Source organism: Equus quagga, chromosome 7 (genome assembly GCF_021613505.1).
Source record: "Equus quagga isolate Etosha38 chromosome 7, UCLA_HA_Equagga_1.0, whole genome shotgun sequence".
Taxonomy (NCBI): Eukaryota; Metazoa; Chordata; class Mammalia; order Perissodactyla; family Equidae; genus Equus; species Equus quagga.
In genome coordinates, this window is record NC_060273.1 from 121,549,072 (window position 1) to 121,563,615 (window position 14,544).

General features: G+C 34.0%; 1 protein-coding gene across 1 annotated transcript in view; it reads right to left on the reverse strand.

Annotated features, from left to right (window-relative positions):
• RASA1 (RAS p21 protein activator 1) overlaps positions 1-14,544 on the reverse strand; it is a 101,412-nt gene that overhangs the window by 40,292 nt on the left and 46,576 nt on the right. The window contains exons 2-7 of the mRNA XM_046666010.1: positions 14,331-14,483; positions 13,188-13,323; positions 12,494-12,564; positions 9,375-9,492; positions 5,519-5,550; positions 1,198-1,250 (exon numbers count right to left, since the gene is read on the reverse strand). Of these exons, the coding sequence (XP_046521966.1) occupies positions 1,198-1,250; positions 5,519-5,550; positions 9,375-9,492; positions 12,494-12,564; positions 13,188-13,323; positions 14,331-14,483 (563 nt within the window). The remainder of the gene's footprint in view (positions 1-1,197; positions 1,251-5,518; positions 5,551-9,374; positions 9,493-12,493; positions 12,565-13,187; positions 13,324-14,330; positions 14,484-14,544) is intronic.

Below are 14,544 nucleotides of genomic sequence, written 5' to 3' on the forward strand. Positions count from 1 at the left end.
TTCCTTTTCAGCTTTACTTGCCTAAAACCAGAGTGAGTGCCTCAAGTATTTGGTGGTGCAAGTTCGAAAATATAAACTTACATTCAAAATTCAGCAAATCCACTAAAATACATATTTTAGTCCCACTTTGAAAGCCGATAGCATGTCATTTTGGTTGAGCATTTGGTCACTATTATTACCATATAGCATTCTCATGTTCTTTAATTTATGTTTAACCTACTCAACCTACATCTTCACAATAAAACTGAACATTTTTAAAACTACCTCAAATCTTTCAAAAGAGCAAAGTATTAATTACATTAAAATGCAATGCCTTGGGGCTTAAGACAGTATCTGAGATACCATCTTTAATAAGCAGTAGTTTATTCACCATATACAGAAACTATTGAACTCCGGTTCTTTTTAAAGAACTAAGACTTCTAAATTACAAATTACGGCTTAAACTTGTCTCAGATCCTCATAAGGCATGGTTTACTGAAGAGATATTTGGCAGTTAAGTTAATTCAGTCTTAAATATTTAGTTAGGATACATGATGACAGGATGGTTTTTCTTTTAAATAATAAACCCATCATACAAAAATCAGGTTTTACTTTGCATATACTATAACCACAAAGTTCTGGGAAATGTCAAAATTAATATATTTTAAATACGGTCCAACTTTATAATTCCACAAGTGCACAAAGATAAATGCAAGAACATCTGCTGCAGCTGAACAGCAAATAATGAAAACATTCCTCTATAGGAGGCTGATAACAAATTATGGTATTTATACAAGGGAAAGCTTAGGTCATTAAGAATAATGAAAATTCATATATGCAGATATGGAATGATCTCCCAAAATATATCCTAACATGAAAAAGGTGTGTTGCATGTTCCTGGGAGTGCATGTGTGCAGAAGTGAGGAAGTGAGATACACACACAGAAAACTTCTAGAAACAGAGAAAAAACTCTCATCTAGTGAAGAGGACAGGGGTCTGGGGCAGAAGCAAAACACACTTCGATGAATTTTACACTTATGTTTTCTACTAAAAATATGAAAAAACAAAAAAACACCAGTGTCTCTGCACTGGGCAAGAAATTACAATATGCATAAATATCAAATGAACGCTAAAGGGAAAATATATGATAAATGATTGGTTCTTTTATTGTTCTTTTTAAATAAAGACATTAGAAAAGGCAAGTAAATATACAAGTACCTGTCATTAGTAAATTATAAGCTTCTTGTTTGGAAATTTTCCCATGGAACCATCTTAAAAAGAGAACAAATTAAATATGTAAATCAAAAGTATTTTTTGCTGTTATAGGATCAAAACTAAACAACCAACAAAATATAAGTTTAATTCAAGCTGACATAATGAGATAAATGTAATGCAACTGATCAAATTATCTCATTCCTTTTACATTTGTTACAACACTTTCTCAACGTATAATTTCAACAAAATATAGAAAAATTAACAACTATCTAGTATGAACTATAATTTCCATATTAATTACCAGTACAAAAACAGCAATGATTTTAATTCTGATAATGACATACTGTTATCACACATAGCTAGCATTCTCTTTTCTTTTTATTGAGAGGGAAGAGTGGTACAAGTACAGCCCACTATAGAACTGCCCAGAAAAAATATAGTGAATTAATTTTTCTCATATTTCTCTCAAAGTAAATTTTCCTATAATATGTGATAAGTTCTCTCTTCAAATAAAATCAACATGGCTGATACATACTTTACTGAAAGTCAGAAAATATGATTGAATGATGAGAAAGAGTAGAAACCAACATCAAGAACTGAAAGAAAAGAATGACTTAGTATTCCTATCTCTACTTGAGCTTATGGCCTAGCAAATGAGATTGCTGAAGTACTTCATATTCTGTATACTTAAAATAAGCCTTTATAAATTATTATAAATGCCATTACAGTCAAGATCCACTGCATATAATAATGATTTAAATTTTACCCTAAAATAAAATGACATAGCTGATTTAAAAATTAATTACTAGTAATTAAATTACATAAAACCTCCTTTCATTGACCTAAAGGACTATTATCTATCTTGCTGATTGACACATGTTAATGCCAAGCTGACAACCCCAGATCACCTCTCTACCACTTTGCCATCTATTTTTAGGGTCTACAATTACTTTATTTTATTTTTTTGGTGAGGAAGATTGGCCCTGAGCTAACATATGTTGGCAATCTTCCTCTTTTTGCTTGAAGAATATTGTCCCTGAGCTAACATCTGTGCCAGTCTTACTCTACTTTGTATGTGGGATACTGCCACAGCATGGCTTGATGAGCAGTGTGCTAGGTCCACACCTGAGATCTGAACCCGTGAACCCCGGGCCACTGAAGCTGAGTATGTGAACTTAACCGTCATGCCACCGGGCCAGCCCCTACAACTATTTTTAATAGTGGCTTAAAGAACAAGTTGGAAAGTAAAAATACTACAAGACTAAACCTACAAGTGCTCTAAAGCCCAATGTTCCAAGTTTAAAGGCTGTTCACATGGTTTTAAATCATCCACATTACCTCTGGTCAAAGTATAAAATATAACTGTTTTACCTTTTCAAATGAATGAAATCTTAAACTTTTAAATTCTCTCCTTAACTCTATTCTAACCATTAACTCCCTAATTCAGATTTCCTGGGGCTCCCAATGCAAATTACGAATAATATAAAGCAAGTATACAGTAAATGGAGCAATACAGGCTGCCTTAAAAGGTGGTGAGGTTCCATGTTGCATTTTAATAGTCTAAATTACGACCATTTACTATAAACGCTACAACAGGATTTCTGTATTCTGGGGGAGAGTTGATTAGATGACTTAGAAGGCCAATTGTGTATTTTTACAGCTAGAATAAAAGAAAAAAGGGGAATTCAAAGGGGGTGGCAACAAATGGGGTTTAGAGAACAAACTGACAATATCGTTTCTGAAAGGATTAGATCTGAGTTTTCTCATTCAGACATTTATTACCTATGTGTAAAATGTATATATTTCAAGCACAGGGTTTCCACCAATGATAGAAATGAGTCTCTTCTCTTAGGAAGTCCCCATTCTAATAAGAAAAAGGGACACAAATATTGTATAAATATAAAAGCAATGTAGAAAATATGATAAAATGCAGTGATAAGTATACACTGAGGGCATTTCTGGAATAACAGACAAGGGCACGAATTCGGTAGAGTGTGTCAGGGAAAACATAAAGGAAGATTTCTTGGAAAGAATGATAAATGAGTTAAGCCTTTAAGTAAGAATAGGAATTAACGAAACACAATGGAGGGGAATTCTGGCCTAGGAAGTAGCTTGAGCAAAGGAGAAAAACAGTACTATTGCAGCATGTGAAGATCTGCAAACTGGCGAGTAGAGTATAAAACTAGAAATGACAAGAGATAGGACCAAGGGAAGACACAAGAGCTAGATGAGATGATCTTTCTAGGCTCTGCTAAGATAAAGATGGCAGAGAACCACTGAAGAATTTTAAATGAAAAAGTGATAGTTAGATAATGCATTTTAGGTAGATGATTCTGGCTACTGGAGAAAAGGATTTGAGGAGACTAAGGCATCAAGGGAGACCAACATGGAGCTTACTGCTACACCCAGCCCTGGTGAGAGATGAAAAGGGCCTGAACTAGAATACAGTTGCTTAAGATTGAGAAGTAGCCATACATTCGAGAAACATTTTAGAAGATAAAATGATCAGGACTTGGTACCCGTGTCATGGAAATAGGGAGCCAGAAAGAAACACAACTGAAGTTACACTGACTGTTTAGCCTCAAAGGGTACTTGTGGATGTCACAGACGACACTTTACTGCCAGTTTCCATCTTAGGAAATGAGAGGGAGCTGACAAATACAGAAAAGAAACCAACAGTGCAAATTTAGCTTATGCTAAATACCAAATGAGTAGAAAATTATAAGTTCAGAAAATGGAACGATCACAATGATATTAAAGATTTCACAGTGAAAGTGGGATTTATACTTTACACTATGAGAAAAGTGGATGTAGCTTCAAATATTTACTGGTACATTTTCTTCTTTTCTTTTTAAATCTATGGTATTATTTTAAATAGGGAGAAAAATACAAATTTCTAGCTTCTCTGGAAAATCAAGATTTCACAAACACTAGACTCCCATTCCTGCACACATCAGTTGGACAGGGCAGTCACTTTCCTGGAGGCAATTACTTTCTAGTTTTCAACTTCCTGCAGTCTTCCCTAATACAAAGAGTTAATGTTAGCTGCCATTTAATCCCCACGCTTGCAGGGTTGTTTTCTTACAGTAAGGAAATAGTTCCATGTACCTCGGTCTCTATCCAAGAAGGAAAATAAGAAAGATCAAGATTATTGTAATTTGAGAAAAATAGGAACAGACACACCTGACTCACTTCACTTGCTTACATTATCTGTATGCCTCCGCCAAGCATTAAGCAGAATTTGTAACTCCCGACACAGGTAGTGGGGAGACTTCAAACTAACACAGTCAACAAGGTACAGTCTCACTCACGGAGCCTATTTTGCAGCTACATAGAACAACAAGGGAAATGAACTCAGAAAATAACTCATACGTTCCACTTAAGGAAGGGTGGGAAACTAAATAAGGTGACAGAAAGTGGAGTACTCAGTTTATGGTTCTATGTCCTAATGGTTAGAACAAAGAATAAGAAAACACTTGAGAGGTAAGACAAATTCCATCCATAAATGCTGACAGGATGGTAAGGGAAAAATGTGCGACTGAAAAGATATTAGAAGATGAACAGTCTATTAAAATACTAGGAGTACAACAGAATTGGGATTAAGAGTTAAGGTCTTTAAAAGAAAACTTATATACAAATAAATGTCACAAGGGATGAGAAGGACAACAAAACAGATCTTCAAGAACCATAATAAAATGAGAGCAAGGCTGAAATATCAGATGGAGTGATTTCCCATAAGAAGTTATTGGGTACAGCTGATAACTTCTGGAGTCTAAGAGAAGAATGTGGCAAGCAGTAAGTGTTGTAACACCTGGTCTTTGAATGAGCTCTCATAAGATACTTAAAATCAGCCTGAAAAGATTATGAAAACAAAGTACTTGCAGAATCTTATTAATATGACAACTATGATCTTAGGGAAAAGTTCTCTGACTAAAAAAACCAAAAAACTGAACCATAAAATATATAAAAGATGTGGTGATGTAAACAAGAAAGATGATGAATAAATCAACAAGGAAGTAGAGAAAAATGCGAGGAATTGTGCATTCATAATGTTATTAATGTAATGCTTATCAGAAAGTCTTCAGTTTGGTGATATAAGAGTTGTACATATAGGTATGAGCCTCCTTCATTGTTTAAAAGAAAGACTTTATCACTAGGTCCTTAAGAAAATATTTAGATAGCAACTCCTGAGCCAAATAAAAAAAAAATTTAAGTCAGCCCCAAAAGTATCAATTTTCTTTGAAATATTGTTTGGCCAAAGTTTTCCAATTAGTAGGTTTACAATATATATATTTTTTGCTTTTAATAATTAACACAAACTCACATTTTGCCTTCATGAGGATCTTCTTCCCGGCCCTAAAGGGGAAGACATTAAGACAATATTTTATATATAATTAACTATTGATCTTTATTAAAATTAATCAAAAACATCTTCTACCATGTTTCCACCCTGCCCTTCATATTTATTTATGAGTATACAAGAAAAGGTGTTTCTGTTCAAGAAATGTCTTTCCAAACCCTCTCCCTTACTACTTTTCTTCCCTCGTTGCCATTACTCTCATTCAGGCCCTTTGCCTCCCTTTTCTTTTTTTTTTTAAAGATTTTATTTTATTTATTTATTTTTTTTCCTTTTTCTCCCCAAAGCCCCCCGGTACATAGTTGTATATTCTTCGTTGTGGGTTCCTCTAGTTGTGGCACGTGGGACGCTGCCTCAGAGTGGTCTGACGAGCAGTGCCATGTCCGCGCCCAGGATTCGAACCGACGAAACACTGGGCCGCCTGCAGCGGAGCGCGCGAACTTAACCACTCGGCCACGGGGCCAGCCCCTGCCTCCCTTTTCTTAAACGATTACAGTAGCCCAGCTAGGACAGCCCTCTGTGGCCCATCCCACCCCACCACTCCAATCTGGGTATCTTCATGGGTTTCAAGTGCAACTTTGCCCTGCATTAAGAAACATCAAACCAAACAAAAACAAACAAATTTTAAAAACCTAACAGTACTTCTCTACTGTCTAGAAACTCTTCAGTTTAAAATCAAAATCCTTTACCATACGACTCAGGTCTAAGTTTACTGACTCATACGACCAATTCTCTCTGGCTATCTATACCATGGTCACACAAAACTTCCTACTTCCTAATCTACATTCTCCCACCACTGTAGCTTGTTCTTTTTGACTCAAAATGTCCTTTCCACTCACTGCTTCTGACCTATTAGTTAAAACCTAAACCATGTAGGCAGGATTTCCCTCAAATAACTACCTCCTCAGGGAGACTGAGTTCCTAAAAGGTAAATACAAACTTTATTTTGAATAGAAAAAGGCAGCATCCTTCTTTCATCATCTTTTAAACTATACCTTACTCTATTCAATATTTCTATCGTTTAAGACACACTAGTGTTATTCATTCCATTACAGAGGTTGTAAGCATCTTAAGATCTTAGCCATTCTTTGTTAACACCCACCACCACCACAACCACTAGCACAATGCTGGGCATATAATTTTCACTGAACATCTGTTGAACTATAGTCCTAGTACCCAGCACCAAGTTTTCATTGAATAATGAAGGAAAAAATAGAAAAATTGTCTAACTACGCATGGATTTACTTCTCTCAACTTGGTCCTTACTCACCAAATACCTAACCAAACTAAAATCAAACATTCACTGAATGCCTACTATATTACAAAGCAGTATGCTAAAAAAATTACATAAAAACAAAACGCATTATCCTGACACAAAAGGAGTTAATCTCTATAAAAGAGGTTTACACAATAAATTCATTTCATACAATGTAATGGAATGTAGAATTAACAAGGTGCTATAGAAACACAAGAGGAAACAACCTAGCCTAAGACAGACAGAAAACCTCTGTGAAAGAAGAGGCGACATCTGAGCTGAACCAACAAAGATAAATCACATTTTACAAGGTAGTCCAGCAGGACAGGAGTGTCAAGGAAGAGGAAGAAGTATAGGCACGAGACATTCATTCATTCAACAAACATTTACTGAATGTCTATGAATGTCAGACACTATTCTAGGCAACAGTGACACGTCCTTGAATCAGAGACAAAGATCCTCACAGAGCTAACAGCTAGAGTTATGACATAAAAGTATAAATGTGCTCAGAGAGCAGTAAGTAGAATTTCAGAGTGGGAAATTCCTTAAATCCAACCACCATCCAGATGCCTGAAATCTAGACAATCTCAAAATGGCTTTTCAAGCTACAGGGAATCACTAGGTGCCAATGAAGATCATTATGAAAAATTATTCTAAATATCGAGGTAAAAACTGTTTGTAACTCTAACTTGGAACCATTCCACTACTAATGCAAAGGATGACTGTATTTATTTCCAGCAGCCACATCACTTTGTTCGCTCATTCTGAGCTGTTAACTTGTGCTCTTTTTTCTTTTTTTTTCCTTTTATTGATGTTACGTCATGTCTCCTTATCTTAAATTGGGATATTTTTTTTCTGCACTCATTGGATAACTTCTGGTTTTCCTTACTAAAGTCTGCCTTGTTAAATTTGACACAGAATTCCAAGAGCTCAAGAAAAGTTCAACTTATACCATAATTCCTTTAAATACTTAGAATAATGGGGGGAGGGGTTTACAGCAGGGAGAAGAAAATTCAACATAAAAGTTTTAACTAAGAAATTTTGTAGTACAACCAACACAGATAAGTCAGATTCTTCAGTTTGAATACTTCTTGCTTATATGGAATAAATCTCTCTCCTACTATACAATACAGAATACTAATCCAGGAATTAGGAGTTCTAACCCCAGCTCTTGCACTAAGTAACTATGTGACTATAAGTATGCAATGTATCATACCATTTCCTCAACTCCACCCACTTTTCTTCAGTGTGTTTTACTTCTATATATCAAGATCTGGCTGCCAGAATAGGCAGACAAGAGAATTAACAGCAGAGAAAACTATTCTCCACTGCCGTCTTCCTGGAGCAATCATCAGAGCACAGGTGTCAGCATATTGGCAGGTTCGTGGCATATTAAAGACAATAGCTCTGAGGATTGTAAAAAATACAGAAAACCATTCCATCCTGCTGAACAAATCTGAAAGGGAAGGGTGAATTCCAAGATTGTAATATAATGTTCAATAATGTTTCAGTGATGCTGAATATTGTCTCTGCGATGCAAACGTTGCTTAAAGGCTGACCCGCTATCTAAAAACGCCATAATTTATACTGTGTGATAAGATGACTGATAACGTAATATGTGATGACAATGAAAACAAGGGGAATACTCAAAACGTAAAACCATGTGATAATATACGTGTAATATAACTAAGTTTTCCCAATGTTACTAGAAAATTTGGGAGACAAGGAATTTGAAACAAATATGTGCAACCATTTGAGATTCCATGATCAGTTCAACATAACATCATTTATGAGGAAGAGTAAGAAAACAAAAAGGGATACAGATAAGCACAGATGCTAATACATTTAAAAATAATTTTTTTTTTCTGCTGAATGGGATTAATCAGCCCTGAGCTAACATCTGTGGCCAATCTTCCTCTACTTTCTATGCGGGTTGACGGCACAGCATGGCTGACGAATGGTTAGGTCTGCACCTGGGATCCAAACCTGTGAACCCAGGCTGCCAAAGCATTCAAACTTAACCACTACACCACGGGGCTAGTCCTGCTAATACTTTTTTTTTTTTTGAGGAAGATTAGCCATGAGCTAACATCTGCTGCCAATCCTCTGCTTTTTGCTGAGGAAGATTGGCCCTGAGCTAACATCTGTGCCCATCTTCCTCCACTGTACATGTGGGACGCCTGCCACAGCATGGCTTGACCAGCAGTTCATAGGTCCACACTTGGGATCCAAACTGGTGAACGCTGGGCTGCCACATTACAGCGTGCAAACTTAACCACTGCACCACCAGGGTGGCTTCCCTGCTAATACATTTTTAATTCTTAGAAACTCATGAAATCTGAAAATTGGCAGCTACAAATTAAAACAGGCTAGTTTGGTTATGCTCTTTACAAATAAATAGTATTTACTAACAGTAAATGCATTTTGGTGAAAATTCTTTATACTTATGAACTGAGGTTTTTCATAAAAGAAATATATTCATAGCTAATTTCTCTGATTACGGACAAGTTCCAAAATTTTACACAATATTTAGAATTCTGAGAGTGAGAAGAAAGAAAAAAAACTTACCACCTCTTCCACTAGGTCTTCAACAATAAGGCCTTGTTCATCTGTTCTTAGATTTGTAACCCACATCCATCCATCTTCTAATTCGTTATGAACAATGAACATATCTCCTTTTAAGAAACTGAAAATAGCAATTATGAAGTTACTAAAATTAAATAAAAATTTTAAACACAGAAATTTAAGTAATCATGTACCACACAGATAATATGATACTGTAAAATGCAAAGGATTAAAGTCAAATATCCTAGATTTTTGTCTTGTTTCTGGCATTATCTACATGTAAAATTTTGAAGACACTTAAAAATCTGAATCTTAATTTCCTTATATGCAAAATAGGCTTAATAATGATACCTGCACTATCTATATCACTGTATTATTGTTAGATTCAAATTGGGATTTTCGTAAACAGTAATTGTACATGTATTACAGGTTTTGGGGTATAACTCCAAGAAAACTGAACTTAAAAATTTCAGTTTCAGTGTTATTACTCTCTCAGATGTGGGTTAGATATAAAATTGTAAACATAAAATAAGTATAATTAATTCATTATGCATATACAAGATACAGTTACTTTAGAAAAAGTTTATTTTAAATAAGCACAATTAGCCTTCTCAGGCAGATGCTTATGAGAATTAACATTTTTTCTCATTAGAGTTTATTTAATTTACTCCGACATCCATGATTCAACACATAACATTCTTTCTCTGAAAGCGGCAACAGGAATATATTATGAGAACACATGCATGCTTTTCTGTTATCAGTTTCTTAGTAGAGGGATGCACACACGACCTAGTTTCTTTTTATTGGAATGCAGATGTTTTCAACCTCCACATAATCACAGGAGAAATAAGCTGTTGATAATAAGCTGTTGATGTATGTCACCAATATGAAACCATCAGCAATTCCTTGAACTTTTCCTTTTAGGTTTGAAGAAACGCCTCAAGCTTTCAAGAATGACTGACTGCTACCGTTGACCCTACATCTATATCCATATCTATTATATTTTTTTATCAATTTTCCTTTCAGTCTTAATATTCACAGACCAACGTTTTATTAAGTAAACCTCTTCTCATACCTTTGAAAACTTTGTTTTTCTCTAAAATATCTCAAGTCTCACTGTTTCTTGGACAAGTTCAAGAATAGAAAACTTGTACCCAACACTTTAGCTGCACTCTATTTGAACAAACACAGAATACTGCATTCTATCTTTATTCTACAACCCTTGATAAGAACGACCAATATTTCACTAGCTGAATGGCAAGAGACTTACCACTTAACCAAATAAATTATTCCTTTCTAGAACCAACTACCTAAATAAGTAAAGAAAACAATCATGAATGAGTAAAAAGGGAGTACGTATGGACAATAAGTAAAAAAGAAATGGGAAATGTTTCATTTCAACTAAATTTCATTTCTTGATCAAAAGCAGTTGTAAGAGGTTTTTTTTTTTAATTTCGACTTCTGTTATGCTGTTATTATCTTCTGTGCACATTTCTGTTGCTCTACTACTAATTTTTTAGGGCATAAAAAACAAAAAAATTCAAAATAAAAAGCTTACTAGAACAAACAACATAATCATAAGATTCATTCTGTATTATTTTGCATTTTTCCCAAAAAGAAGTTAAAGTGCTTATTAAATCTCATTAACGTTCAGATGTTTTTACCTGAAAGAAAAAACTTCACAGGTATATACAAATTTCAAAAAGACTAATAACTTCAAACACATTTATATCATCAAATCAAAATTTATACATTTTAATTCTTGTTTAAATTTTCATCTTAAATTTATCTTAAAACTAGATCAGTAGTTCTCAGTTTTGGGGGTGTCTCTCAGGACCCCTTTATACTCTTAAAAACTGATATCCTAGGGGGCTGGCCCCGTGGCCGAGTGGTTAAGTTCGAGCGCTCCACTGCAGGCGGCCCAGTGTTTCGTTAGTTCGAATCCTGGGCGCGGACATGGCACTGCTCATCAAACCGCGCTGAGGCAGCGTCCCACATGCCACAACTAGAAGGACCCACAACGAAGAATACACAACTATGTACCAGGGGGCTTTGGGGAGAAAAAGGAAAAAATAAAATCTTAAAAAAAAAAAAAAAACTGATATCCTAAAAGGCCTTTATTTATATGGATTACATTTATTTATATTTACCATATTAGAATTTAAAATATAAATGTTTTTAAATATTTACTAATCCCTTTAAAAATAATTATATACCCCATTACATAATAACAAAGAATATGAAAATAATTAAAATTGTTACAAGTTCAGTGAGAATATTGTCGTACATTTTTGCAAATCTCAGTGTCTGGCTTAACTAAAAACTGCTGGATTCTCCTATCTGTATCTGCATTCAATGTGTTGCTATTTTTTTTGCTTAAAAGCAAATGAAGAAAATCTGACTTCACACAAATATGCAGTTGTGAAAAAGATATGAGTATTTTAACAGCCTTTCAGATAGAGATATTCTATGATATTACACCAAAAACTCAGCAAGTAGTACTTTCTTGAAGGTTAGTTGTAACGTAGAATCTAAAGCTATGTATCAATGAATTTTCTGTGCACATTCCAGTAAGATCTACTGGTCTATCTTGCACTTTGACTGGATCCTTTACCCGTGCATAATTTTGTAACATTATGCATTAATCACTAAAAACAAATTATATATAAATCAAACTATATAAAAATAAAAACAAAATATTATCATGTTCTATAGTTCTATACCATTAATAACACTTAAAATTATTCACCCGTGATGTAAAATAGAAGTTTAATCATCATTTGAGTACCATTTACCGTTAGGACATAAATATCACGTAGCAAGAAAAATTTAAAAAGAGTATAGAATATAGCAGAACTCTCCTTACTTTGTTAGAGATAGCCTAATAAAAGCTAAGATATTTCTCCTATCATCTTCACTGTGGCCACTCATCCAAATCCAGCGTGGACTGACAAGCCAACACAGGAGTACAGGAACAATGGACTCAACATGAAAAGCACTTTTGCCTTGCTGCCTGCTATTTCCTCAACTCCAAAACCCTCTTAGTCCAAAAGCAATAAATTTTCAAAGTCTTTCACATGCCTGTCTCAAATGCCTATAAATGAAAATATATTATAAAATACCTTATTTCATCAGTGTCTGGTACTTTTGTGTAAGGGAGAATGGCTCGAACACGTCTTCTATCTTCTACTGGCTAGAAACCATAAAAAATTGATTTACTAAATATAAATAACCTTTTTATGTCAAAATAAAATCAGGTATGTCCACACAAAGTTAAAGCCAATAAAAATCCAAATTATAAACTCCACAGGATCATTCAAACTATTTTTTAGTGAGACTCTAAACATCCGAAGCCTAGAAATGTTTGTCTTTTTATACAAATTCTTTTAACAGTAGTACCCAATATATTTTTTCCAAGTAATGTGAGTTATCATTTAATCTTAAATAAACTACACAGAACATACAAATTAACCTTTCTCTGATGATGTAGAAGGCTTTTCAGAACCTTGTAGCAGCTTCAGCAGTAGCACTATGATATCAGTAATTACTCCTCATTCATTCAACAATATGTTTTAGGCTATCACCATACAGTATTATATAAAATAACTTAAATACAAAATAAAAATTACTTTTTATTGTTTTTTAAAGAAGTGGTCAGTTTTGCTCTGACACTACAATCAGAATTAAAATTTAATACAACATATACCTCTTGAATTATACCAGAATAAACATCACAGGAAATTGAACAAGAGCTAACCCCATCAGTAGAGCGAAACAATGAAGTTTTGAAAGATATTTTATTCAAGTTTTACTTACCTCTGGTGGTGCAACTGGATAAAGCAATTTTTCTCCTTTAAGCAAACAGGAAACATGACTGTAATAACCTATTAGGTCTGACAGTGAAGAAAAACGTCTTCCACCAATGTAGTAATCTCCACACATAGCAATAATCCTATTGGTACAGGAAAAAAAAATACAGCATTAACAAACACCTTTAGAGTCAGTTTTGAAGACCAATTTCCATAGGAATTATAAACCATAATTTTCATACTCTTTTCCTTTAACTGCATCCCTGTATTAAAATACCACTTATTAATACCATCAGCATATGTAAGTTACTTGAGATTTCTTTTAAAAATACATATGTATGCATTTGATATGAATACATATCTGACTTATAAACTTCAATTACATAATTCATTAAAATGTTTGTAGGCTCGGATATCTCTTCCCACTTTCCATATTTAAGACTAAATACTATTTTAACAAATTTTCTCTGGCTAAAAGTACCTTACAGATCTCTTGAAATGTTTACAGAGTGTAATGATAATTTCACATTCTACATGTGGTATAATAGCATTCTTAAAGCTTATTTTCAAATCTAAAGATCAAAAATATACAAACATTTTTATCAGTTAATGTTATAGACACTAGATGATTTTTTTCAATGTCTCTCATAAAAATGAAATTGAATACAATATATGTAAATATACGTGCACATGCAGACTTTGATACCTGTACTTGAAAATCTACATGCCTGTTTAATTGAAGTGACTGTTTGCAAAGAGTTTCAGAAGAGTAAAATAAAATGAATTAAAGGCACACAGCTTGACTCTTAAATACTGTTTCTTGTATTTTGTTACTCCCTAGTCTAAAAGTATACATTTCCTTTATTTCTATTTTACCATTCAAAGTCTCTTTGCAATTCTTTATACTTTAAAAGTGATGATTATATGTGGGATTAGCACAGTGACACTAGTAATAATATTGTTTTTAAACCAAAATGTAAACATTCAATAATATCTACTCTAAAACTTAAATCGTTTAATTGAAAACAAATTTCCTTCTCCATTATGTAAATGTCACTGAGTCATTCACCTTTATTAAAGCAGGTATACTTATGACTATTACAGCAAAATAGCTATATTATATAGCCTCATAATAGGAATAAAGACTTACCTAAAATGGTTGACAACATTTGTCTGGCTAAGAAATGAAAGAACAAAGGACCCTGGCCTCCGATCACTCTCTCTTATAAGGTAGCTTCCAGACTTCCCTGCCTGCCTGAGGCGTTCTTCTGCGATAGTTCTATCAAGTTTTCCATGATACCACCTAAGGGAAAAAATTAACAGATTAGAATCAAAACGGCAATCATAAAATTACTATTGGTAGA